The sequence below is a fragment of the Delphinus delphis genome, chromosome 3 (assembly GCF_949987515.2).
Source record: "Delphinus delphis chromosome 3, mDelDel1.2, whole genome shotgun sequence".
Taxonomy (NCBI): domain Eukaryota; kingdom Metazoa; phylum Chordata; class Mammalia; order Artiodactyla; family Delphinidae; genus Delphinus; species Delphinus delphis.
The window spans coordinates 75583858-75611580 of record NC_082685.1 but is presented as its reverse complement, the minus strand read 5'-3'; the positions used below and the strand labels follow the sequence as shown (position 1 = coordinate 75611580).

At 35.1% G+C, this 27723-nt stretch overlaps 1 protein-coding gene across 2 annotated transcripts in view; it reads right to left on the bottom strand.

Moving 5' to 3' along the window:
- DTWD2 (DTW domain containing 2) overlaps positions 1-27723 on the bottom strand; it is a 90893-nt gene that overhangs the window by 36735 nt on the left and 26435 nt on the right. For both annotated transcript variants that reach the window (XM_060006974.1, XM_060006975.1), the window contains exons 2-4: positions 26573-26663; positions 22471-22565; positions 19512-19704 (exon numbers count right to left, since the gene is read on the bottom strand). In XM_060006974.1, coding sequence (XP_059862957.1) covers positions 19512-19704; positions 22471-22565; positions 26573-26663 — 379 coding nt within the window. The remainder of the gene's footprint in view (positions 1-19511; positions 19705-22470; positions 22566-26572; positions 26664-27723) is intronic.

The following is a 27723-nucleotide window of genomic DNA, read 5'->3' as shown; positions in this document are numbered from 1 at the left end:
TATTGGTTACATCTGGGAACGGGAAATGGGTACATGGGGTATAGAGGCGAGAAGACTTTTCACTCTATACTCTTTCATATCTTTTAAATTTTCAGCCATGTGAATATCTCACTTTTATTAAAAATTAAATTCAAAAAAACTGAATGATACTTATGGTCTTTTCAACAATTATTTAATTATTGTGATGCAAGAAAAAGATTAAGTCATTGCTTTCTGAGACTAAAATGTATCCCTTAAAAAATACAGTTTTTCAGGAAAGAATGAAGAACTTTACTCAGTTTTCTATTGAAACTCAAGACCCTCTAGCTTCAGAAATATATACTACATTCTGTTACTATTTGGTAATATGAAGTAAAGTACAATTTATTAACTAAGAAAAAAGTAAATGAATTAGGCAAGCCTCAGTTAGCCAACGACATTATATACATTAGAAGTAAATAATACTTAGTAGGTACACACTATGAGCCAGGAGCTATGCTAAATACTTTGCCTGTATCATCACATTTGAATGTCACAATAATCTATTAAGTAAATGCTATCATTATTTCTATTTTCCAAATGAAGAATCTAAGAGCAGAGGTAACTTGCCATGTCAAACAGCAAGTAAGTTGTGGAGCCAGGTATAAAGCGAGGCAGTCTGACATCAGGGCCTGCGCTGATACTCATTAGGCCATGAGGTCTGTCCTACACATTCCATTAAATAAGGTACAGTAAAGTTCTAGGCAGATAATCTTGTATAGACTCTTCAGTAATTCATATTTTATAAACTCTGAAGTTCTTAGATTTTGAATTAATTCATTTAAATTTCTGTGTATTGGACTTCACTGGTGGCGCAGTGGTTAAGAATCTGCCTGCCAATTCAGGGGACATGGGTTCGAGCCCTGGTCCGGGAAGATGCTGCAAAGCAACTAAGCCCGTGCACCACAACTGCTGAGCCCACACGCCTAGAGCCCAAGCTCCACAACAAGAAAAGCCACCGCAATGAGAAGCCTGCACAACCCAACGAAGAGCAGCCCCCACTCGCCTCAACTAGAGAAAGCTCATGCACAGCAAAGAAGACCCACCGAAGCCAAAAATAAATTAATTAAAAAATTTTTTCTATGTATCTTTTTTTAACATCTTTATTAGAGTATAATTGCTTTACAATGGTGTGTTAGTTTCTGCTTTATAATAAATTGAATCAGTTATACATATACATATGTGCCCACATCTCTTCCCTCTTGTGTCTCCTTCTCTCCCACTCTCCCTATCCCACCCCTCTAGGTGGTCACAAAGCACCGAGCTGATCCCCCTGTGCTATGTGGCTGCTTCCCACTAGCTATCTATTTTACGTTTGGTAGTGTATATATGTCCATGCCACTCTCTCACTTTGTCCCAGCTTACCCTTCCCCCTCCCCATATCCTCAAGTCCATGCTCTAGTAGGTCTGTGTCTTTATTCCCATGTTGCCCCTAGGTTCTTCATGACCTTTTCTTTCTTTTTTTTTCTTAGACTCCATATATATGTGTTAGCATATGGTATTTATTTTTCTCTTTCTGACTTACTTCACTCTGTATGACAGACTCTAGGTCCATCCACCTCACTACAAATAACTCAATTTCATTTCTTTTTATGGCTGAGTAATATGGCTGAGTAATATTCCTTTGTATATATGTGCCACATCTTCTTTATCCATTCATCCGATGATGGACACTTAGGTTGTTTCCATCTCTGGGCTATTGTAAATAGAGCTGCAATGAACATTTTGGTACATGACTCTTTTTGAATTATGGTTTTCTCAGGGTATATGCCCAGTAGTGGGATTGCTGGGTCGTATGGTAGTTCTATTTTTAGTTTTTTAAGGAACCTCCATACTGTTCTCCATAGTGGCTGTATCAATTTACATTCCCACCAACAGTGCAAGAGGGTTCCCTTTTCTCCACACCCTCTCCAGCATTTATTGTTTGTAGATTTTTTGATGGTGGCCATTCTGACCAGTGTGAGATGATATCTCATTGTAGTTTTGATTTGCATTTCTCTAATGATTAATGATGTTGAGCATCCTTTCATGTGTTTGTTGGCAATCTGTATATCTTCTTTGGAGAAATGTCTAGGTCTTCTGCCCATTTTCTGATTGGGTTTTTTGGTTTTCTGATATTGAGCTGCATGAGCTGCTTGTAAATTTTTGAGATTAATCCTTTGTCAGTTGCTTCATTTGCAAATATTTTATCCCATTCTGAGGGTTGTCTTTTGGTCTTGTTTAGGTTTCCTTTGCTGTGCAAAAGCTTTTAAGTTTCATTAGCTCCCATTTGCTTATTTTTGTTTTTATTTCCATTTCTCTGGGATCTATGTATCTTTGAAAACTGGTGGACCTTACTTTTTAGATAGAATGCAATACTTAGGATATAAATTACAGCAAGTCACCAAAAGGCAAAATCCTAGTTTCACAAGTTTTGTGCTTTAATTACATGAATTACCTTCTTTAATTCAGATGTCTAGTGAAGGCAGAGGCAGAAAGTGTTTTTTAAAATGTATATAGTGCATTATTATTAATCAGGTAAAAGAACAGAACAAAAATACATGGAGGGCTAAGTGTGAAATTTTGCAGGGTGACATTCTAACATATTTATATAACAATTTTATCAAAAATGAGATTTCATTAGTAACCTCTAGATGCAATAAAAGAGATATTTTAGTATGTCTTCTTTTTTCTGACTAAATTTGGCTACATTTTTCCATTTGTATTCAGGTTGTTTCCCGAATCTATAAGAATTCTCCTGATTCTTTTTTAAAAAATTATTTTCATTATTAGTATATCAAAGTATTAGAAGGTCAAGTATTTTTTAGCCATCTGTTCCAACTACAGCATCCACATCACTTCATAAACAGAGGCAGTTTTATCGACCATGCCCTGTAAGTGAGGCACATAATCATACCAGCTGCCCAACTAGTCCAAGCATGCCTGCTATGCAAACAGCTCTTCTTTCTCTGAAATAATTGTGTCCACTGGGCCAATTTAATGCCGTGCTTCTCCAGCATTCCCTCTGCCAACTGTGACAGCTGTTGCAAGAAAGTCTACAGTGCATCCACTGCCACTCACATCCCACCCTAAACTGGGTGCAAAACATCTCTGAATAATGTACTCCTCTGAAAGAATGCAGTCAATTAGAGGCTTAAACGCCGTCAGTATCATAATATGGCTCACAAGAAGTTACAGTAATTAATATATACAAACACAAATTCATTTCACATTACTACTTTCACATATCACAACCCAGTAAGATCCATTGGATCAAACCATTAATATTTAATAAATAAAATGCATTACAAACCTTATAACAGTCATTGAAGTGACCAGGATAACCAAGGAATTACTACTGATTGAATTAAGACCAAACAGCTCTTATCTTAAACTTCTCTTAACCTCAAGCATCCAGAAGACACTCACAAACTGTTATGAAAGCAAGACAATAAAATAATCTAGCTCAATGTTGTCTAATAAAAACATATTGCAACATACGTAATTTTAAATTTTCTACTAGCTGAATTTTTAGAACGAAAGGGAAAAGGTGAAATTAATTCTAATAATATATTTTATTTAACCAAAAAGATCAAAAATAAAATATTTTAACATATAATCACTATAAAAGTTATTAAGAGATTTTATATTCTTTTCTTAAAACCAAGTCCTTGAAATCCATTGTATATTTTATATATACATAACATCTTAATTAAGGGGCTAAATATCAAACATAAATTTTTTAATCTGTATTTAGATTTCATCAGAGTTTAAAAAGTAGTTCATGTATCTAAGTTGTTCGAAATATACTTAGTTTTCCAATAACACATTCATGTACCACATAAACACATGCCTTCAATATTTTCATACACATTGACAAAATTGGTTCATCTTTTTTTAATTTTTTATATCTTTATTGGAGTATAATTGTGTTACAATGTTGTGTTAGTTTCTGCTGTACAACAAAGTGAATCAGTTATATGTATACATATATCCCCATATCCCCTCCCTCTTGAGCCTCCCTCCTACCCTCCCTATCCCACCTCTCTAGGTCACCACAAAGCACCTAGCTGATCTCCCTGTGCTATGCAGCAGCTTCACACTACCCATGCATTTTACATTTGGTAGTGTATATATATCAATGCTACTCTCTCACTTCGCCCCAGCTTCCGTTTCACCCCCACCGTGTCCTCAAGTCCGTTTTCTATGTCTACGTCTTTATTCTGCTCCTGCCACTAGGTTCATCAGTACCGCTTTTTTAGATTCCATATATGTGCATTAGCATATGGTATTTGTTTCTCTTTCTGACTTACTTCACTCTGTATGACAGACTCTGGGTCCATTTACCTCCTTACAAATAACTCAGTTTTGTTCCTTTGTATTGCTGATTAATATTCCATTGTATATATGTGCCACATCTTTATCCACTCATCTGTCTATGGACATTTAGGTTTCTTCCATGTCCTGGCTATTGTAAATAGTGCTTCAGTGAACGTTGTGGTAAATGTCTCTTTTTGAATTATGGTTTCTCAGAGTATATGGCCAGTAGTGGGATTGCTGGGTCATACGGTAGTTCTAATTTTAGTTTTTTTAAGGAACCTCCATATTGTTCTCCATAGTGGTTGTATTAATTTAAATTCCCACCAACAGTGCAAGAGAGTTCCCTTTCCTCCACACCCTCTCCAGTATTTATTGTTTGTAGATTTTTTCATGACGGCTATTCTGACTGGAGTGAGGTGATACCTCATTGTAGTTTTGATTTGCATTTCTCTAATAATTAGTGATGCCGAGCACCCTTTCATGCGTTTGTTGGCAATCTGTATATCCTCTTTGGAGAAATGTCTATTTATTCTTCTGCCCATTTTTGGATTGGGTTGTTTGTTTTTTTGATATTGAGCTGCATGAGCTCCTTGTAAATTTTGGAGATTAATCCTGTGTCAGTTGCTTCGTTTGCAAATATTTTCTCCCATTCTGAGGGCTGCTTTTCGTCTTCTATATGGTTTCCTTTCCTATGCAAAAGCTTTTAAGTTTCATTAGGTCCCATTTGTTTATTTTTGTTTTTATTTTCATTTTTCTAGGAGGTGGGTCAAAAATGATCTTGCTGTGATGTACGTCATACAGTGTTCTGCCTATGTTTTCCTCTAAGAGTTTTATAGTGTCTGGCCTTACATTTAGGTCTTTAATCCATTTGGAGTTGATTTTTGTGTATGGTGTTAAGGAGTGTTCTAATTTTATTCTTTTAGTAGCTGTCCAGTTTTCCCAGCACCACTTATTGAAGAGGCTGTCTTTTCTCCACTGTATATTCTTGCCTCCTTTATCAAAGATAAAGTGACCATATGTGTGTGGGTTTATCTCTGGGCTTTCTATCCTGTTCCAATAATCTATATTTCTATTTTTGTGCCAGTACCATACTATCTTGATTACTGTAGCTTTGTAGTATAGTCTGAAGTCAGGGAGCCTGATTCCTCCAGCTCCATTTTTCTTTCTCAAGATTGTTTTGGCTATTCAGGGTCTTTGTGTTTCCATACAAATTGTGAAATTTTTTGTTATAGTTCTGTGAAAAATGCCATTGGTAGTTTGATAGGGATTGCACTGAATCTGTAGATTGCTTTGGGTAGTAGAGTCATTTTCACAATGTTGATTCTTCCAATCCAAGAACATGGTATATCTCTCCATCTATTTGTATCATCTTTAATTTCTTTCATCAGTGTCTTATAGATTTCTGCATACAGGTCTTTGTCTCCTTAGGTAGGCTGATTCCTAGGTATTTTATTCTTTTTGTTGCAGTGGTAAATGGGAATGTGTACTTAATTTCTCTTTCTGATTTTTCATTAGCGTCTACAAATGCAAGGGATTTCTGTGCATTAATTTTGTATCCTGCTACTTTACCAAATTCATGTATTAGCTATAGTAGTTAGCTATAGTAGTAGCTATAGCAGTTTTCTGGTAGAAAACTACTGGTTTTCTGGTAGAATCTTTAGGATCCTCTATGTATAGTATCATGTCACCTGCAAACAGTGACAGCTTCACTTCTTTTTCGATTTGGATTTCTTTTATTTCTTTTTCGTCTCTGATTGCTGCGGCTAAAACTTCCAAAACTATGTTGAATAATAGTGGTGAGAGTGGGCAACCTTGTCTTGTTCCTGATCTTAGCGGAAATGCTTCAGTATTTCACCACTGAGAACGATGTTGGCTGCTACTCCAGCTTTCTTTTGATTTCCATTTACATGGAATATCTCTTTCCATTCTCACTTTCAGTCTGTATGTGTCCCTAGGTCTGAAGTGGGTCTCTTGTAGATGGCACATATACATATCTTGTTTTTGTATCCATTCAGCCAGTCCATGTTTTTTGGTTGGAGCATTTAATCCATTTACATTTAAGGTAATCATTGATATGTATGTTCCTATTACCATTTTCTTAATTGTCTGGGGCTTTTTATTGTAGGTCTCTCCTTCCTTTGTGTTTCCTGCCTAGAGAAGTTCCTTTAGCATTTGTTGTAAAGCTGGTTTGGTGGTGCTGAATTCTCTTAGCTTTTGCTTGTCTGTAAAGGTTTTAATTTCTTTGTCATATCTGAATGAGATCCTTGCTGGGTAGAGTAATCTTGGTTGTAGGTTTTTCCCTTTCATAACTTTAAATATGTCCTGCCACTCCCTTCTGGCTTGCAGAGTTTCTGCTGAAAGATCAGCTGTTAACCTTATGGGGATTCCCTTGTGTGTTATTTGTTGTTTTTCCCTTGCTGCTTTTAATATGTTTTCTTTCATTTTTGATAGTTTGATTAATATGTGTCTTGGCATGTTTCTCCTTGGATTTATCCTACATGGGACTCTCTGCACTTCCTGGAATTGATTGATTATTTTTTCCCATATTAGGGAAGTTTTCAACTATAATCTCTTCAAATATTTTCTCAGTCCCTTTCTTTCTCTCTTCTTCTTCTGGGACCAATATAGTTCCAATGTTCGTGCATTTAATATTGTCCCAGAGGTCTTGAGACTGTCCTCAGTTCTTTCCATTCTTTTTTCTTTGTTCTGCTCTGTGGTAGTTATTTCCACTATTTTATCTTCCAGGTCACTTATCCTTTCTTCCGCCTCAGTTATTCTGCTATTGATCCCTTCTAGAGAATTTTTAATTTCATTTATTCTGTTGTTCATCAGTTTGTTTGCTCTTTAGTTCTTCTAGGTCCTTTTAAATGTTTCTTGTATTTTCTCCATTCTATTTCCAATATTTTGTATCATCTTTACTATCATTATTCTGAATTATTTTTCAGGTAGATTGCCTATTTCCTCTTCATTTGTTAGGTCTGGTGGGTTTTTGCCTTGCTCCTTCATCTGCTGTGTGTTTCTCTGTCCTCTCATTTTGCTTAACTTACTGTGTTTGGTTCGTAGTTCGCATTATTTTTGGTATCTGCCCCCAGTGGCTAAGGTTGGTTCAGTGGGTTGTGCAGGCTTCCTGGTGGAGGGGACTGGTGCCTGTGTTCTGGTGGGTGGGGCTGAATCTTGTCTTTCTGGTGGGCAGGGCCACATCTGGTGGTGTGTTTTGGGGTTTCTGTAAACTTAGTATGATTTTAGGCAGCCTCTCTGCTAATGGGTGGGTTTGTGTTCCTGTCTTGCTAGTTGTTTGGCATGGGGCATCCAGCACTGGAGTCTGCTGGTCATTGGGTGGAGCTGGGTCTTAGTGTTGAGACAGAGATCTCTGGGAGAGCTCTCACCAACTGATATTACGTGGGGCCAGGAGGTCGCTGGTGGTCCAATGTCCTGAACTCGCCTCTCCCACCTCAGAGGCTCAAGCCTGACACCAGGCCAGAGCACCAAGAGCCTGTCATCTAAACGGCTCAGATGAAAAGGGAGAAAAGAAGAAAATAAATAAAATTTAAAAAAAATAAATTTTTTAAAAATTATTAAAATTTAAAAAAATTAATAATAAAAAAATAGGAGAGCAACTAAACCAATAAACAAATCCACCAATGATAACAGGCACTAAAAACTATACTAAGAAAAACTTCAAAATCAGAAACAAATCAGTCACAGACAACAAACCCCAAGTCTACAGTTGCTCCCAAAGTCCACTGCCTCAATTTTGGGATGATTCATTTTCTATTCAGGTATTCCACAGATGCAGGGTACATCAAGTTGATTGTGGGGATTTAATCCGCTGCTCCTGAGGCTGCATGAAGCTCCTGGGCTTCAGCTTTGGTTTTGGCCCCACTGCTGGGTGTAGGTCGCCCTCAGGCATCTATTCCCACCCAGACAGGATGGGGTTAAAGCAGCGGCTGATTAGGGGGCTCTGGCTCACCTATGCCAGGGGGAGGGAGGAGTACAGGTAGCTATAACTGGATTGTGGAGTGTGTCTGTGGTGGCAGAGACCCGTGTGACATTGCAACAGCCTGAGGCATGCCGTGTGTTCTCCTGGAGAGGTTGTCCCTGGATCATGAGACCCTGGCAGTGGCTTACCCAAAGCCACCTTCTTCCTACATTTGAGCTTACCAAATTATTTTTTACCCAAAGTATTAATTGGACTGTGTCTCTTTTATCACACGACTCATATAAACTAAATAAAAGTACATGCAAGTTTTCAAATTTTGAATCAACTGATCTTTGCTATTGTGGGAAAGATCTTACATCCTATGAGCTACTGTACAGTGCCTTAAGTGAAAATCTTATATTTTTTGTATTCTCCTAAGTTTTTAACAAAATTTCCACAACATAATCATCTTTTTTACCACCTCACCATCTAAAAATGACTTACATGTGATCACGTAAGTTTTTAAAAACCTAAGAAATCTATTAAAAACCTACTGCCAATAATAAGCAAATTTTAAAAGGTCTCGAAAAACAAGGTCAATATACAAAACTGAACTGTATTCCAATATATTACAACAAACAATTAGAAAATTAAATCAACAAAATATAATGTCAATATAATAGCATCAAAAAACATGAAACACTTAGAGATAGATTTAACAAAATATGTGCTAGACCTAAATGCTGAAAGCCACAAATTTGTTAAAACAAATTAAGGAAGAAAAATTAATAGAAAGATATACCATGTTCACGTTTATGGACTGACAGACTCAATTGTGTTAAGATGTCAATTTTCTCAAAACTGATCTAAAGATTTAAGGTAATCCAAACCAAAATTACAGCAGGCATTTTGGCAGAAACTGACAAGAAGATTCTAAAATTTACATGAAAATGCAAATGACTGAGAATTAGCCAAATCAATTTTTAAAAAGAACAAAATTGAATGACTTTATAATACCAGACTTCAAGGTGGTCTATAAAGAAAGCTACAGTATTCAGGACAGAGTATTATCACTATAAGGAAAGGCACAGATCAATGGAACTGAATATAGCATCCAGAAATTGATCTACCCATACATATTCAATTGATGTTTTTAAAGATGTTAAAGTAATTCAATGAAAAAAAAAGATAATTTTTTCAATAAATGGTGGATAGTCACTGGGAAAAAAATAAACCTCAACCCTTAAGTCACACTTACCAAAATTAACTCAAAATTGACCACCATAAAAGCAAAACTACAAATGGGGCTTCCCTAGTGGCTCAGTGGTTAAGAATCTGCCTGCCAAAGCAGGGCACACAGGTTCGAGCCCTGGTCCAGGAAGATCCCACATGCCGCAGAGCAACTAAGCCCGTGCGCCACAACTACTGAGCCTGTGCTCTAGAGCTCACGAGCCACAACTACTGAAGCCTGTGTGCCTAGAGCCCATGCTCCGCAACAAGAGAGGCCACCACAGTTAAGAAGCCCGCACACCACAACGAAGAGTAGCCCCCGCTCACTGCAACTAGAGAAAACCCACACACAGCAACAAAGATCCATTGCAGCCAAAAATAAAATAAAAAATAAAATAAATAATTTTTTTAAAAAAGCTACAAATGTTCTAGAAGAAAGCATAAAAGAAATAGTTGTGATTTGGAGGGAGGTAATTTCTTAGGATATGAAAAACATGAAACATAGAAGAAAAAAATTATAAGTTGGACTTCATCAAAATTATAAACTTCTGCTCTGTGAAAGGCATTATTTAGAAAATGAAGAGATAAACCACAATGTGGAAGAAAATCCACTGCATATATCTGACAATATACTGATATCCAGAATATTTACAACTCATTCATTAAAAAGATAACTTAATAATAAGAAGATACATAAATGGTCAACAGTCAAACTAAAACCATAGTTACATACCACTAGTCATCCATTAGAGTGGCTAAAACTAAAAACATAGGCTATACCAAATGTTATAAAGGATGTGAAGCAACTGGCTCTCAAACACTATTGGTGGGAATATAAAATGATATATATTTAGAAAACAGTTTGATAGCTTCCTATAATGTAAAACATACACTTACTGGCAATTTCACTCCCAGGTATCTACCCAAGAGAAATGAAAATATATGTCCACACAAAAACCTGTATAAGAATTTTCACAGCAGTTTTATTAATAATAGTAAAGACTGGAAAGGACCCAAATATCTATCAATAAGTAAACAGATAAACAATTACCCATACAATGAAATACCACTGAGTAAAAAAAATGAATAAATTATGCACATGCTTACATGGATGACTCTCAAGAGCATTTTGCTAATCAAAAGACATCAGACATAAAACAGTACATACTATACGATTACATTTATTTAAAATTCCAAAAGGCAGGGGGCGGGGAATCTATTGAGACAGAATTCATATCAGTGATTGTCTGGGGCTGGGATGAAGGATGGAGAAATTGAGCACAAAAAGGACAAGGAACCTCTAAGGGATGATGGAAACATTCTACATCTTGATTGTTGTGGTGGTTACATGATTATGCATTTGTCAAAAATCATCAACTGTATATTTTAAATAAATTCATTTTACTTCCTATAAATTATACCTCAGTAAAGTTAGTTTTTTAAAACTATAATGAGATACCATTTCTCACCTATCCAATTGACAAAATTCAAAAGCCTGACAACAAATTTGTTGAAAAGGCTGTTTGGAAGCAGGCACTCTCAAACATTACTGATAGGTACGTAAAATGAGAGAAAATAGTTGGAAAGGAATTTGATAATATTTATAAAACTACATAAGTATTTACCCTCTGATCTACCAATCCCATGTCGAGGAATTTACCCCAAAGAAGCACCTACACAATCATGAAACAACATATATACAACATTATTTGTCAGAGTAAACACTGGAAATAAGCTATGCCTTTCTATGGAAACTGGATGAATAAAGCATAGTTCATCTATTTAAAGGATATAAGGAGTACAGGTACTATAGTACAGGTACTATAAGCAAAAGAATAAGGAAGATCTCTATAAACTGATATGGAGTGATTTCAACGATAATGGTGTTAAGTTAAAAAACATGCAAAAGAATATGTATAGTAAGAGAGTTTTGTGTAAAAAACATAGAAATGAGACTATGAATATATGTATATATCTGCTTGCTTCTTGAAAAATGCTATAAGAATAAACAAGAAGTTAGTAAAAGTTATTACCCATGGAGAATATGTGGAAACGAGGAAGAAGGGATATGAAAAAGAGTGAGACTTCTGAGTATAGTTTTTATACAGTTTTCATTTTTGTAGATGTAACTAAATTACAGATCTTGATATAGGAAGACTCTCTTGAATTATATGGGTGGGTCCAATCTAATCACATGAGCCTCTAAAATCAGAGAACCTTTCCCAGCTGGTCAGAGAGATAGGACTGAAGGGAAAAAAAGAAGAAGAAGAAGAAAAAAAGGATGCATGAGAGGATCTCAACCTGCTATTGCTGGATTTGAACATGGATGATGAGTACCACTAACCAAGGAAGGTGGACAGCCTCCAGAAGCTAGGAACAGCGTTTGGTCAACAGCCATCAAAAAATCAGGGATCTCAGACATACAAGCACAGGAATGGAATCCTTCCAACAACCCAAAGGAGCAGGAAACAGATTTTCCCCAAGGTCCTCCAGAAAGCAACACAGGAGAAAAAAACATAGGAGATCAACACCTTGATTTTAGTCCAGGAACTGTACCAGACTTCTGATCTTCAGAACTATAAAATAATAAATTTGTGTTGTTGTAAGCCACTAAATTCATGGTAATTTGTTAGGGCAGCAATAGAAAACTGATAGAGGTTTCAAAAGTATGTACTTGCACCAATGTCTTTCTTCTAGTCTTCATCTATCACCTGGACTATAAGTTGTTCTGTCTCCAATCCTACTCTCTTTTAATGCACTCCTGCACTCTGTCAGAAGAGTGACCTTTCTAAAATGTAAATCTGATTGGAAAAGGTCATTTCACTTTTTCTACCCATCCTCACTTGGGATTCAATACAATCCCACTCCCACTTATTTTATATTGGAAAATAAAAAACAGATGCTAAAAGGTATACAGAAATGCAAAGGAAATCCAAAACAATTTTCACAAAAAAAATTTAAAAAAGGAAAAGAATAGAGTTGGTTGGCTTACACTATGTGATTTTAAGACTTACCACAAAGCTACAATAATCAAGGCAGAATGGTATTGACATTAAAGATAAACACATACATAAGTGGAACAGAAACAGAACCATAGATGGTCAAGGTATTTTCAACAAATGAATCACAGTAATTCATTAGAGGAATGACAAATCTTACCCACAAAAGGTACTGGAACAACTACATAGCCATATCTTTTTAATGAAATTTTACTTTCTTCACACCACACACAAAAAATTAACTTAAATCAAAAATATCAGCTAAAAATGTATCACTCAAATAAAAATATATGACTTCTAAAAGAAAAAGTAGGAGAAAATCTTTGTAACCTGTGGGTAGACAAATATTTCTTAGGATATGAAATATACAAACCATTTTTTAAAAACTGATAAACTGGACTTGATTGAAATTAAAAGCTTCTGCTCTTCAAAATCAACATTAAGAAATGCAAAGGCAAAACATAGATCAGAACAAAATATCTGCTACACATATGTCTGAGAAAGAACTATTCTGCAGAATATATTTAAAACTCCTGTAATTCAATAATAAAACAATCAATCCCCCCAAAATAGGAAAGGACACTTCACTAAATAAAAAATATGATGATCAACTAAAAACATGCAAAGATGCTCAACATCATTAATCACCAGGAAAATGCAAATCAAAACCACAATGAGATACCACTACTCTGCCCTTAGATTAGCTAAAATTGAAAACACTAACAAGCGTTGGCAAGAATGTGGAACAACTGAAACTCTCATACAATGCTGATGAGGAAGTAAAATGGATAACTGGCCATTCCTTATAAAGTTAAACAAAAGACACAGGAATTCCACTCCTAGGTATTTACTGAAGAGAAATAAAAGCATGCAACACAAAAAGACTTGTAAAAGATCATTCAAAGCAGCTTTATGCAGCCTTTTTGCTTCCTCAGAAACATAATATACTATCAAACATCCTTTCTTTCTGTGACACACTTGACCTCTCCCTCTCAACTAAATCCTTCCCACTGTTTTTTAATTATACTTAAGTCTCCCCTACTTGAAATATATAATAAATGAAAACATCTTCCACCAACTTCACAATTCCCTTGTTTCTACCTCACTTCTCTTCTTACCAAACTACTTAAGATAGTTTTCTATACCAACTGGATCCATTTCTTCACCTCTACTTGCCACTTAAGCCTGACTGCCTGGTTTCCATCCTATCACTCCACTGTAACACTCTGACTAAAATAAACAATAACCGTCATGTCACTAAAACTAATGGATACTTCTCAGTACTCACTTAACTGATCTCTCAGGAGCATTCAACTTTGCTAACACTCTTCTTCCTTTGTTCTCAAGACACCACATTCCTTTAGTTTTCTTTCTACCCATCTGGCTACACATTCTTTGTCTCCTTTGTGGTTTCAACCTTCTCTCCTGGTTATTAAATACTCAAGTTTCTCAAGGTCCAATCTTAAATACTTGTTTTTAACTCCATATTCTCATTCTAGATAATATCATCCATAACCTGGTTTCACTTGCCACCTAAGTGGAAATGACTCACAAATGTATATACCTCAGTCTTTAACCACTCCCGTAAACTTTAGATTGAAAATTATTACTTTAAAGGGATTCTAAATTCTCAAGTTCATTTTACTGGGAATAGTTCAGAAGATATATATATATATATATATATATATATATATATACACGAAAACATGGTAAGTGCAGAGATTCAATATCTAATTAATAGTTTAGGATTATCCTAAGGAAGTAGTATACCCTGATGGAAAAAACCTGAAAGTCCCTACTATTTCAACTTCAATATATATATGCTAGTGAGAAAAAGGAAGAAAGTAGATATGAGTGAGTCCACACTGTAGGGCTGCCCCCCTAAAGAGAGTGACCAACAGTGCAAACATCCATATCTTTAGTGACACTGAAATGGTGGTCAAATAGCCAAAAGCACTCTAACTTGTGAGTGAGACAAGGTCAGAAGAGTCAGGTGGATGGTACCACCATGATCCTATCTTTGGAACAAGATTCCAGTCAGTGGGTGGAGCTTCTGTGGTCCAGTTTCTAGGAGCAAGAACTAGGGAGGTGGGGATTTAAGGCAGAGTTCAGTCCCACTGGGGGAAATGGAATGATAAGTCAGAAATCAAGGCTGAAATTCAATCACCTAACTGAGCACTCTAAGTGCACTAAAGCAGAGGGGAGACTCACTGTGATCATGAGTGTCCAGGGTTCACCTCAGGTATCCAAATATCAATCTCAGAACATCCCTGATGCAAGTGGACTGCATAATATCCTGCCTGCCTTGATCAACATTAACAACAACAACAATCATCTAAACACCAGGACTCAGGATGGTAGTGTGGTGCCCCTAAAACTGAACAGATGCCCATGAGCAGTGGGATTTGGAGTCGTTAAGATCTCCATTCTCACTCTATTTCTTCTATTTTCAAACTTAAAAAATCACTCTAAGCCTCAGGTTTCTCATCTATGAAGTGAGATAATTAACAATACTATTCAAATCCACAGGAAGATGCAGAAGAAAGGAAATGACCAAAATGCTAACTATGATTATTTATGGATAGTAGGATTTCAAGCAATTTTTATTTTCCTCTTTGAAATTTCCTGCTCAATGTAGAAAATTTTCAAAATAATTACAAGGAGGATAATGAAAAACCTCTTGTGTCCCTAGTACCCAGAGTTTTGAGCTTCCTTCTAAGTCTATCATTCTAATTTAGAGATTATTTTTATTTAAATCTCAAAAACAGAAAAAAATAGTATTGTAAGTAATTGGAGTAAGCTATGAAAAGAGACAACTTCTTAAAATGAGAGCCACATAATATTCACAAATATGAACTATTACAATCCATAGCATATACAGAATGCCAAATTAACTGCTACTATAAAACATTATGATTCAATTTTTAAAAAATACTTATTCAAACCATCTAACAATTTGCTTAAAGAATGAAATTATATAATGCATGCTAAAATTTTCTAACATGCAATATTATCCAACAGAGATGTCATTTATTGTTAATACCAAAAAATAAACATGATTGCTGAATACAAATAAATTAGGATTGAATAACATTCACTCAGGAGTCCTGAAGGAACTCAAATGTGAAGCTATCAAACTATGAGCTAAAATTTGTAAAAGCCGCTGAAAGATTTCAAGAATTTTTCATGATATTCATTTAAAAAAAGGCTCCAAGGGCTCTCAAGGAACTACAAACTGGTGAGTAAAAAAGAAATATTTCTAATCACAGGTTTGAAAATTTTCCACTTAAGTAAGAATAATTTCTAGCCATAAAAAGTAATAATATTTTCTGCAAAGGGAACTCATGCCTCCGTGGTTCTTCTGGAGGAAAAAAATATATATGGTGCATCTCAGCCTATCATATTGCATATAGGTCAGATTTTTCATTTTCAAATGAAAAAATGAACCTGGACACGGTTAAGATAAAAATAACTAGAATAGTCACTCTCTAAAGAGGATATAATAAAAACATTCTCTTCTTAGAAATATGAAAGCCAAAAGAAGATGTTACATGTTAATAAAATCACAAAGAGTACAGATAACATGAACACAGAATTATTCAGCAGAACAAAAAGATATCCCTTAACACTCAAAGGGAAGGTAGTTTGGGGAAAACAAAAGGAATTAATAACCACACATTACAAAATATGTGGTAATACAGGGAATTCAGAACTCCAATTATTCCAGCTAAAAATAATAATATAAGCTATTTCAGCAGTATAAAATAAATAAATGATCGGTCTATTCAGGATAGTCTGATTCTTAATTGGCATTTTAGGGCTGTAATACAGGAGAGGCCGTATGTAGGCAGTCCAGTCAACAGTCCCAGCTGAGCACAGCCTTCCATCCATCGCTGCCAAAGTGCCAGATTCATGGAGAAAGCTCTTGGACCCACCAGACCAAACCAACTATTAGATGAAAATCACCAAGTGACCTCTGACAACAAGTCAAACTGAATTCTTGACCAACAAAATCGTGAGATACAATAATATGGCTGTTTTAAGATACTATGTTTTGCAGAATTTTGTTACGCAGTTTGTCATGGGTTCCCAAGACTACTCACAGGTCTAGTGATTCACTAGGACTCACAGAACTCAGCATCTAGTTCAACGTATGACTAAGACTTATTACAGCAAAAGAACACAAAGCAAAATTACCAAAGGGAAAAGACACATGTCCAAATGAAATCAGGCTCAAGCTTCCAAGAGTCCTCTCCCAGTGAGGTCGAAGAGGATGCACTTAAATCCTCCAGCATTACACTGTGACAACCTGTGTTAAGTGCTGCCTACCAGAGAAGCTCATTAGAGACACAGGGCCCAAGGTCTTTACTGGCGATTAGTTACATAGGCACCCTATGCCTGGCACGCACCAAAATTTTAGACTCCTACAGAAAAGCAAGTATTCATTGTACACCACATTGTTTGTACAACAGTGAGCCACTCATCCTTTAGGGAAAGTTTATATCTGTGCAGCAAACTGTTTACCATTCACATTCTCAGATGCCAAAGGCCGTTCTTGCAAGAATGTTTCTAAGGGGCTTCCCTGCTGGCGCAGCGGTTGGGAGTCCGCCTGCCGACGCAGGGGACGCGGGTTCGTGCCCCGGTCCGGGAGGATCCCGCATGCCACGGAGAGAAGCCACTGCAATGAGAAGCCTGCACACTGCAACAAAGAGTACCCCCCGCTCACCACAATTAGAGAAAGCCTGTGTGCAGCAACAAAGACCCAACACAGCCAAACATAAATAAATAAAATAAATTTAAAAAGAAGAAAATGGGGCTTCCCTGGTGGCGCAGTGGTTGAGAGTCCGCCTGCCGCTGCAGGGGACGCGGGTTCGTGCCCCGGTCCGGGAGGATCCCGCGTGCCGCGGAGCGGCTGGGCCCGTGAGCCATGGCCGCTGGGCCTGCGCGTCCGGAGCCTGTGCTCCGCAGCGGGAGAGGCCACAACAGTGAGAGGCCCACGTACCACAAAAAAAAAAAAAAAAAAAAAAAGAAGAAAATGTAGGAATAACTTCATTAAAAGCACACAAATAGAAGCTTTCCATATACCTTTTTCAATATAAAATAGCCCGGGCATGCCAAAAATAACAGCATAAAGTAAAACCATAATAACAAACTAAAAAAACACTTTCATTGTTAAATAGAGAAGGTAAATTTTTTATATTCATAGAACATGCACAAAAATTTGCCATGTACTTACCCTGATAAAAATCATAAAATTATTCACAATATTGTTGGCAATGTTATTTTATCATGATCCAACAAAATAAAAATAAAAATAGCTACAAAAATGTTATAACACTTGAGAATTAAGAACTCTGATAATCCATGGGTAGAAAGAAATCAAAACAAATTACAAATTATATCAATGGTATAGATACAAAAACACATCAATCCAAAACTATAGGATACAATGACAATTATACTAAGAAGAAACATTACAGTCTTCTTTCCTTTTATTATTAAAGAAGAAACTCACTAATCTTAATAAAGAAACATAGTACTTATAGCACAAATCTTACAATCAGAAAAAATAATTTAGCTGAAAAAGGTAAAATAAATTGATCAAGCTAAAAGTTCAAATTGATGAAGTAAGAATAAAGTTTAATAGCCATTAAAACAATCTAAAGGCTAATACTTCTAAAAGCTCAATAAACAAGGAAATCCCTCTTGAGTCTGTTCATGGGGGAGAAAAGTGTGTGTGTGTGTGTGTGTGTGTGTGTGTGTGTGTGTGTGTGTGTGTGTGTGTGTGTTTATGATTAGAAAAAAAAAAGGGAAACATCCAGAAGAAATTAAAATAAGTACTTAAGAATATATAGGTATATGGCAAATAATCTGTTAACCCAAGGGAAAGGAATAATTCCCTAGAAAAGATAAACTATTAAAAAATGAAGCAAACAGAAGTAGAAAGCTTGAATAATTTTCATGAAAGAGTTTGAAAGAAGGGTTTTAAAGTTACCATTTTAAAGAGACCAGTATCAGGTGGCTTCACCATAGAGCTCCATGTAATTTTTAAGGAGCAAAACTATTTTTTTTTCTTCATTCACAGTTTTTATTTCTTGCAGTGAACTTTTTATATCTTCAAAGTCAATTTGTCTTTAAAAAAATTAATACTTCTTATTCATGGTACAATCCATCCCCCCCTCCCCCAAGGAAAACAAATTCAGGGACGGAGTCATTTGGGGGAAGTTGAAATAGGTACTATAGGTTCGTGACAAAGGCTTCCCAGCCCACCGTCCTGTACATATACAACAAAATGGCAGCACCTCAAGTTCACCTAAATGAAGTTAGGTTAACTATTATTTAAACTATTCCAAGTCACAGAAAAATATTAAAATCTCTCCTATTTATTTGGTGAAGTTACCATTATCTTAGTACCCAAATATTATAATAAAAGTACATAAGATATACAAATTATAATTTAAAGCCATTAAATAAAATATAAGCTTCTGTAATATATCAAAAGGGTAGTACAATATGACCCAGTAGAGTTCATTCTAATAATACAAGAACAGTCCCACATTAGGAAATGTATCATCATCAATTACATCAACAAATTGAAGGATAAACCATATGATTATAATCATGAATGACAAAAAAAAAATTTCATAAAAACTCAGTCATGCCTAATAAATTTCATAAAAACTCAGTCATGCCTTAGTATTCCAAAAATATTTAAACATAACACTTCTTAACAAAAACATTAATACACATAGAAATAAACAATCCTTACACTGCTCTGATTAAATGTCTGAGAAACTTTTATTACAGCTAAATGCCTAAACTATGGTGAAATCTGATGGTAGGAACTGACAAAGAAGGACAAATTTGAAATTTTCTGCTTACATATAAAACATACACACAAGCATATACATACCTCTGTACATAACATTTGCATATCTAAACACCATCAAATTCATATATAAACGCATATGTGTGTCCTCTCACAGAAAATATATACATGTATAACTATACATTTGTATTTACTCTATGTTAAAATACTAGTTTACCTGTTTAGGCAGTCGGAACAAGGAATTCTTGTAGAAAATGTCCTTAGCCTGGCTCCATGTACCATCGATGATGATGATTGTGGAAGGATAAATAGGAGAATCTAATATAAATTCTTCCAAATTAGCAGCTTCAGCCCCTGGATATAATATTAATGTATCAGACTTCCGACAAACAGTTGAAAGTTCAGGATCTCTAAAAGTTTAAAATAAAAGTCTTTATTAGCCTGGCGGGGGTGTGGAGTTTTATTATTCTTATTGAACTTCATTCAAAAATACATGTCAAAGCATTTTGTCACTAGAGATGTAATAAAGAATGACACAGCCTCTGTCTGCAAGCAACAAAACAAACTTGAGGGGGAAGGAGACAAGTTAAAAGTCAATTAAAGACAATAAATGGTATAATCTTCAAACTGTAATAATAAGTAGCATCTACAAAAATATACAGCCAATACCAGCTCTAACAACGTCCTTTTAGATTGGTATCAAGGTAAAGATAGGGGCTTTTGCCACTCATAATACACATTGTACTGAAGGTCCCAGTTACTACAATAAGGCAAGAAAAAGAAATAAAAGGCATAAACATCAGAAAGGAAGAAATATAAATGACCCTATCTGCAGATAATCCTACTTACATTGAAAGTTCTAGGGAATCTACAAAACAATTTCTACAACTAACAAATACATTTAGAAAGTCATAGTATACAGGGTTAATATACAAAGCCCAACTGTTTTCTTATACACTAGTGGCAAAAAACTGAAAATAAGTATTTTTAAATTCCATTTACAAAGGATACTAAAAGTAATAAGTCTCTTAATCATTCCCCCATGGTTACATCACATACTCTAACAAAAAACTAAATCAATCATTCAGGACTTCCCTGGTGGTGCAGTGGTTAAGAATCCACCTGCCACTGCAGGGGACATGGGTTCGAGCCCTGGTCAGGGAAGATCCCACATGCTGTGGAGAACTAAGCCCGTGCGCCACAACTACTGAGCCTGCGCTCTAGAGCCCGTGAGCCACAACTACTGAGTCCACGTGCCACAACTACTGAAGCCCTCACGCCTAGAGCCTATGCTCCACAACAAGAGAAGCCACTGCAGTGAGAAGCCTGTGCACCTCAACAAAGAGTAGCCCCCACTCGCCACAACTAGAGAAAGCCCGCACGCAGCAACAAAGACCCAAATGCAGCCAAAAATAAATAAATAAATAAAATAAATTTATAAAAATAAATAAATAAATCATTCAATTACCAGATTAATATTAAATCAATAATCTTAGTCAGCTTTAGTTTAAAATCCATACGTGAATAATAATTTACTGAGTAAGCACTATATTTGGTACCATCAAAAATACTGAGCTTAGGGCTTCCCTGGTGGCGCAGTGGCTGAGAGTCCGCCTGCCAATGCAGGGGACACGGGTTCGTGCCCCAGTCGGGGAAGATCCCACATGTCGTGGAGCGGCTAGGCCCGTGAGCCATGGCCACTGAGCCTGCACATCGGGAGTCTGTGCTCCGCAACGGGAGAGGCCACAGCAGTGAGAGGCCCGAGTACCGCAAAAAAATAAATAAAAATTTAAAAAAATAATAATACTGAGCTTAATATCATAGGCTCAAAATGGGATAGGCTATTTAGAAAAATATCAAGTTTCTCATCCCCACGCACATCTGTGGAAGGGTTACATAGCCAAATGTCAGGGATGACCCAGATGGTTTCCACTTCTACCACCATAGATGCTCACCATTTTTGCAATAAAATAACCAAGATCCAAGCTGGCAGATTATATATCCACATCTATCCAAGAATTATAAAGAAACTATCATTATAAAGAGCCTCTGTGTGAAAGAAGTGTCACAGTGTAAATTATGTGGTTGCTCCCCATGTGAAGGGCTCTGGATGGTGCTTCCACTCCCAACAAAATGGCAGAATCTGCAACAGCAGCACCAAGCCCAGAGCAAAGCTCACCTCTGGGGGACAAGGCAATGCAAACTGTGCAAAAGAAAAATCTGTATGAGAAAAGAATGCCTAACCAATAGTTTCAGAGAAAGGAAAAAAATGATTTTATAAAGTTCTAACATGATGTTTTCATAATACAAAGCTAAAATAATAAAGGAAGGAAAAAGTTTGGTCAATTCCTTGGGCTTGGTGCTGCCACTAGTCTTACTTAGCATTTTCATAAGTGAACTGAAAAAGAAATCTAAAAATATATTTAACTGTGTAGATAGGATCAAAGTAATTTGTGAAGGCTCTGAATAGGTAGAAAAGCAACAAATATGCTTCAAAGGTAAGAAACAACTTGTAGAAAAATTTCAATATACATACAGTATATTATATATATTTATAATAATGGGTTCTGTAATACAGTGTAAAATAAGATCCAAGAATATTACAGAACTGTCTGTGAAGATATCAACTAACAAACTGCTGCACATACTGGGCCTCATCAAAAAAAATATTTTAAACACAACAAGAGAAGGCAATCTATCATTTTTTTAAAATATGGATGTGCCTATAACTGGAACACTAAATATAGTTCTAGTCAATGTACCTTAGGAAAGCCTTCATGGGCTAGAAATGAATATATGTTTATATAAATGTATATCATATATAATTGTAAAAGAAAAAGAAAGAAAAACATTAACTAAATCTAATACAAGTACACCAACATCTTGAAATAAAATATCTTAACAAAAATGAAATAAACAGGAAATATACATGCCTTTTAGGCTCAACATACATACCATGGAATTTAGATAATGCTATAATTTGTTTATTCCGTTTTGGTCTGTTTTTGTTTATGTTTATGTTTTGCTTATCTTGTATTATTTTGAGAGAGAAGGCAGAAATTAAATTTTTTAACCATTTCCAATGTACCACGTTCTAGGTCTAATAGGTAACTTGAAGGAAACCATTTTTAAAGTAAAAAAAGAATTCACTTAAATTGCCCTAAAAGTTAATTTACCTTTCCTCACTGAAGCGACGACCAATCTTGACTTTACACTTATCTTGGGGGAGACATGCTGCTAGCAGAGGAACTGTCCGCAACACCTTGTTTTCCTGTAATTAAATAATTAATTAAAATGTAGATTCTAATTAGATAAACACGCTTTTAAAACCTTTTGATGAACATCTGATTCACAGCATTATGTATAATTTTCACAAGTCTTTTACTACAGACCACAGTTTAATAAAAAGAGGTACAGTTTCTCTGACTTATCAGTATTAAATATAATACAAGTGTATATTTTTATTCTATTTGGGTGTATTTACATGTTTACTGATCAAAAAGGATAACATTATTCTAAATAATAAAGATTATGAAAAATGTAAATTTGTGTTTAACTAAATTGAATTCATTTATTCTGACAAACTTTTTATTTCACTAGTAATTACATTTTGTAGTATGTCAACTTGAAGGTAACTGCCTAGATATTTATGCCCCAAAAGCAAGGAAGTGCTCAAAAAAAAAACAAAACAATAGGGCATATCAAAGGGACACAGAAGCCAATTTTAAAGAGCACCCAATGGAACAACTTGAGCAACAAAATAACAGTATTTGGATTATAACCCAAAGTATAAAATAAATACAGAGTCTAGACTGATATAAATAAATGATTGAATAAATAAATGGGAGAGAAGTGACAAATCTTCCTCATAGAAGAATTCCAAGTAATAAACATAAACTCTCCCCTCTCCAGGAGGTGGAGTTTAATCTCTCCCTCCTACTTGAGTGTGGGCTGGATTTATGGCCTTCCTTCCAAGGAATAAAGTATGGAAAAAGAAAAAAATTATAACTTTAGTGTGAAAAAAGCTGGTGACCATTTCTGTAAATTGCATTAACTATCATCATAGATAATGTTCACCATAAATCAGTGGGTTTTTTTCAACGTCCTAACTTCCAACACTAAAAACCACCTTTCTGGTTGCCACAAGAATTCCATTCTTAATCCTTAGTAAAGTCAGGTGCTTAGCTATTCTGCTTTAGCCTCATACTTTTCTTGGTTATTTTGGTCTATAGTGCTCAGTCACTGCCTGGCTCTTCTCCACTGGCCCATCTCGGAATGTCATGCTTGATCAAATAAGTGACAGAGGCCCTCTCTAATCAGTTTACTTACATAGAGCCCAATGTTAGCTTTACCAGTTTATATAATCCTGCATATACATATCCTCACAGTGAATAACTTGTGTCTATAAAAAAGACAATGTACTAAAGGAATATCAAATATTACTTACTTTCCTTTAGGAATATCAGTTATTTAGTAAATATACAAAATAATAAAGTTATATATGAATTTATAAAAGTAATTAAAAATAAATTTATAATTACATTATTTACGTTTAAACAGAAACCAAAAGTATTGTAGTAACAGTATTCAACAACCACAAACAGACACATAGATATACCCTCAGGGACATTTTTGTGTTTACCTCTTCCACCCCTGGGTCTTGGAAGTATTGATTAAAATAGCATGTAAAAGGTAAATTTGCAGATGCTGAGAGTAGTTAAACTGATCTACCTAATATAAAGTTCAAAAAGGAAACAGAAGAGTCAGAATTTGCTGGGATTTTAACTAAAAAGAACATGTAGCAGGCTGGCACTCTGAGGAAGCCTGAAAACAAGTTGGAGCAGCTCGTATGATGAATGGGACTAGCAGGAGATAGGTGAGAGGGAAGTTTCAGGACATTTTCCAGCGTCTCATACTGTTTTCCTCCCTCCTTACCATCACTATTGAGACTTCGACACATAATTAAATCACTTTCCAAACTTTTGTCAAAGTAACACATGTAAAATAGTCAAATTAAATGGTGCCTAAAGATTTGTAATGTTCCCAGATACACTCCCCAATACTACTTCCTAGAGGCAATCACTTTAACTCTTCTATTTCTTCCAGTAGTTATGTCCATATTTCTATATATGTCTTGCTATTTCTTATCAATTTTAGATATTATCTAAAAACTACCATTTATTATCATAATAGCTAACTTTAACGTATATAATTCTAAGTGCATTTTATATATTATTCATTTACTACGCACCACCACCAAGTAATGAAGTATATTTTTTATTATGTCCATTTCACTAATGACAAAACTGAAGCACAGAGAGGTTAATTATCTTGCCCAGGGTTACAGAGTTTACAGAGCTGCTAAGGATTTAAACTCCTGAGCCTTACTCTTAACTACAGCATTCTATAACTACAGCCTCTCATAATAAATGAAAATTTAGCTTTCTTACAACACTCCTTACCCTTACATCTTCTAATATTTTTAGTTAAATCAATAAACAGTATTTACATCATTAATGCCTACATATACGTAGTTCACAAAACGCCAAGCAATTTAACACAACGTTTCTTTCTTGTAAAGTATTTTTGTTATTCTTGAGATAACTGTTTTGTTTTTATCCTTAAGTAATTTTCTATATGCATATACCTACTCTTTGAAATGCTCCATCATATCACCTCCATTTCATCCACTCCATCAAGTCTTCTTTTCTCAAAGCCCCCTCCTAGAGCCTATCCAAATGGTTTTCAATCATTTTTTAGGGGAAGTCATCAAATTGGCCTATTCTTTTATTGAAAACAGTATGCTGAGATTAAGCACAAGGCAGCCAAGTATGATTGACTTAGATTAAGATTGTAAAGCTCCTTGGAACTTTAAGGAAAAACAGTATGTATGTACTTGTACATACATAAAATACATTTATAGCACACACAATTACGGATGAATCATCTAAACTGTGAATTAACTATGAAGGAAGGAAGGAAGGGAAGGAGGGAGAGAAGGAGGAGAAAGTGGGGGAGGGGGTATGGAGGACAAGAGAGGAATGAAGAAAAAAAGGAACAAATAAGAGATATGAAAACATTAAAACTGCCACAAATCTATGAAAACACCTACATTTTAAAAGCCATCTTATGTCTGGAACCATACAACAATGAAAAGGCCCCATACTATGCATATGGCAAAATGAAAACAGCACTCAACATCAAAAGTCAAGTTTTAGCCACAACTGTTATGGCCAGTAAGCTATCATTTTATGTAAATTTGAGCTGCACCGTGTTGTATGTTTAAACGCAGTAAAATAATGCTAGTGATTAAAGTGTCACAATCCTGACAAAAGCATGTTGTTAACACTGAAAAAAAAAAAGGCTGCCCAACAAATGAAATACTTAACAATTTGCAATAAAAGAATAATTGCTCCATCATTTGGAAAAGGAAAGTGACAGATTAATATACTTTAATGTCTTTGTTAAAGTCTTCAAGTGGTATACACCTCAGAAATTTAAGAAAAAATTATTCCTCCTTCAAAAGCCTGGAAGAGTTTTAACTTCAGTTTACAGTAAACCCATTTTTGTACCATGCATCAACTAGTTTGGTATTGATGATAATTTCTGGTTTTCTATGATCTCCTTCACTCCTCTCTTCATTACTGCAGTTAATCAAGAGTTACTAACATACATACACACTAGCACATGCATAATTCTCACCAACATATGAAATTATTAACTAAAAAGTCTTTCTATACAACACGTACACATATTTTTATATATTTATTTTTATATATACATGTAAAACATACATATTTGTTCTAGTCACTTAAAGAAGTAAAAAATTTATTTTACGCATTCATTTTATAACACTAAAATGCTGAGCATTATCTCTGCCCTAACAAGAAAAGACATCAAAGGATACAAGCTATGACCAGAATTTAAAAAGCAATAATTTCTTAGCTCTCTACTCACAAAATCTTTTTTTCCTCTATACAAAATTGTTGGAGTTCTAAACTTCTATATATTCAATATTCATTATACAATTCAGTAATGTACTTTCTATGAAATAACACCATTTTATGAAATAACACATTTTTTGTCTGTCTATAAAGCATATGATATTATACTATCATATAATATATAAAAGAAACTATTTTTTTCCCAAAGAGAGCATTTATCATCAATTTATTTTCAAAAATGCTGAAGAGCTGAAAGGGATGAGTATGTTCATCTGTATGCTTCCTCTTGTATCCTAATATTCTATCTGAAATTGTGTATTTTATAACATCTTACCTCTGCTGGATGCTGAATTATGTACAAGTGGGTAGAGATGTGTAGAGGATGCACTGGTAGAAACGGACACAAACACACTTTCTGAGGTCGGCTAAAGGGCAGAAAAAAAATGAAAACCTGTATGTTTAAAATAAAATTATATACCAATAACCTAAAATTTGAACATAATCTCACTTCATTATATAGATTTGCTAAAGCTGCATTCTTTAAAATGATACCAAGAATGAATTTAATCAATCATATTTTCAATATGAGAATTTGAAAAAAGACTCAAGTAAATTTTTTACCATCCATATAGATCAAAGTACCTCAAAAAATCTTGCCTTAATTATCTTCAATGGAAGAATACTCATAAGTCACCACCATGGTCTTTTTATTCATGAAGAAACACTTCTAATAATTTGCATTCCAAATCAAGAACAGATCTCATGTCAAAGAGAAACCTGGCAATTGATCTAAATCATCTGAAGTTGGAGAGAACAAAATGATGATAAAATATTAGAATATAATTACCACCTAGAAGAGAGTTCTAATCAAACTTAGCCATCAGTCAACATGGAGAGCTTATCAATTGTGAGAAGAAACCCAAACGGGCCACCAAAATATTTTTGGCTAGAATTAATCCACAGAACGCCAGTCTATCCATTTGTTTTCCCTTTTGTTATTGTTTACTTTGTTGTTTTTGTTTTACTTACTTTTTAGTGCTTTACTATTGTTTCAAAAATACTTATTACAAAATTCAGATGGAATAAAAGGGTATACTTCCCATCTCAGTCCTCCAGCCTGGTGCATTCTCTTCCCTAAGGACAACCAGTGATTAGTTTCTTGTGTGTCCTTCCAAAGGTATTGAAGGAATATACATGGATAGTTTACCATTATATCCTATATTTAATATGTGTGTTTATAATATGAAATTCAACAAATGGCCAGATACAGTATATGATGGAAGTAAATTTTCACAATGGATCACTATTATAGGCAGATGTTACATGCCATTACAATAGTACACAAGTGAATGTTATATTAAAGGGAATTCCCAACAGCATACTTACTACTAGAAAACTGATCACTATCAACTGTTTCCTCAATTTTACTTATGTTGAGTTATAGCCTAAGGTAAGAAATACTTATATTAATAAAACACAGTGCGA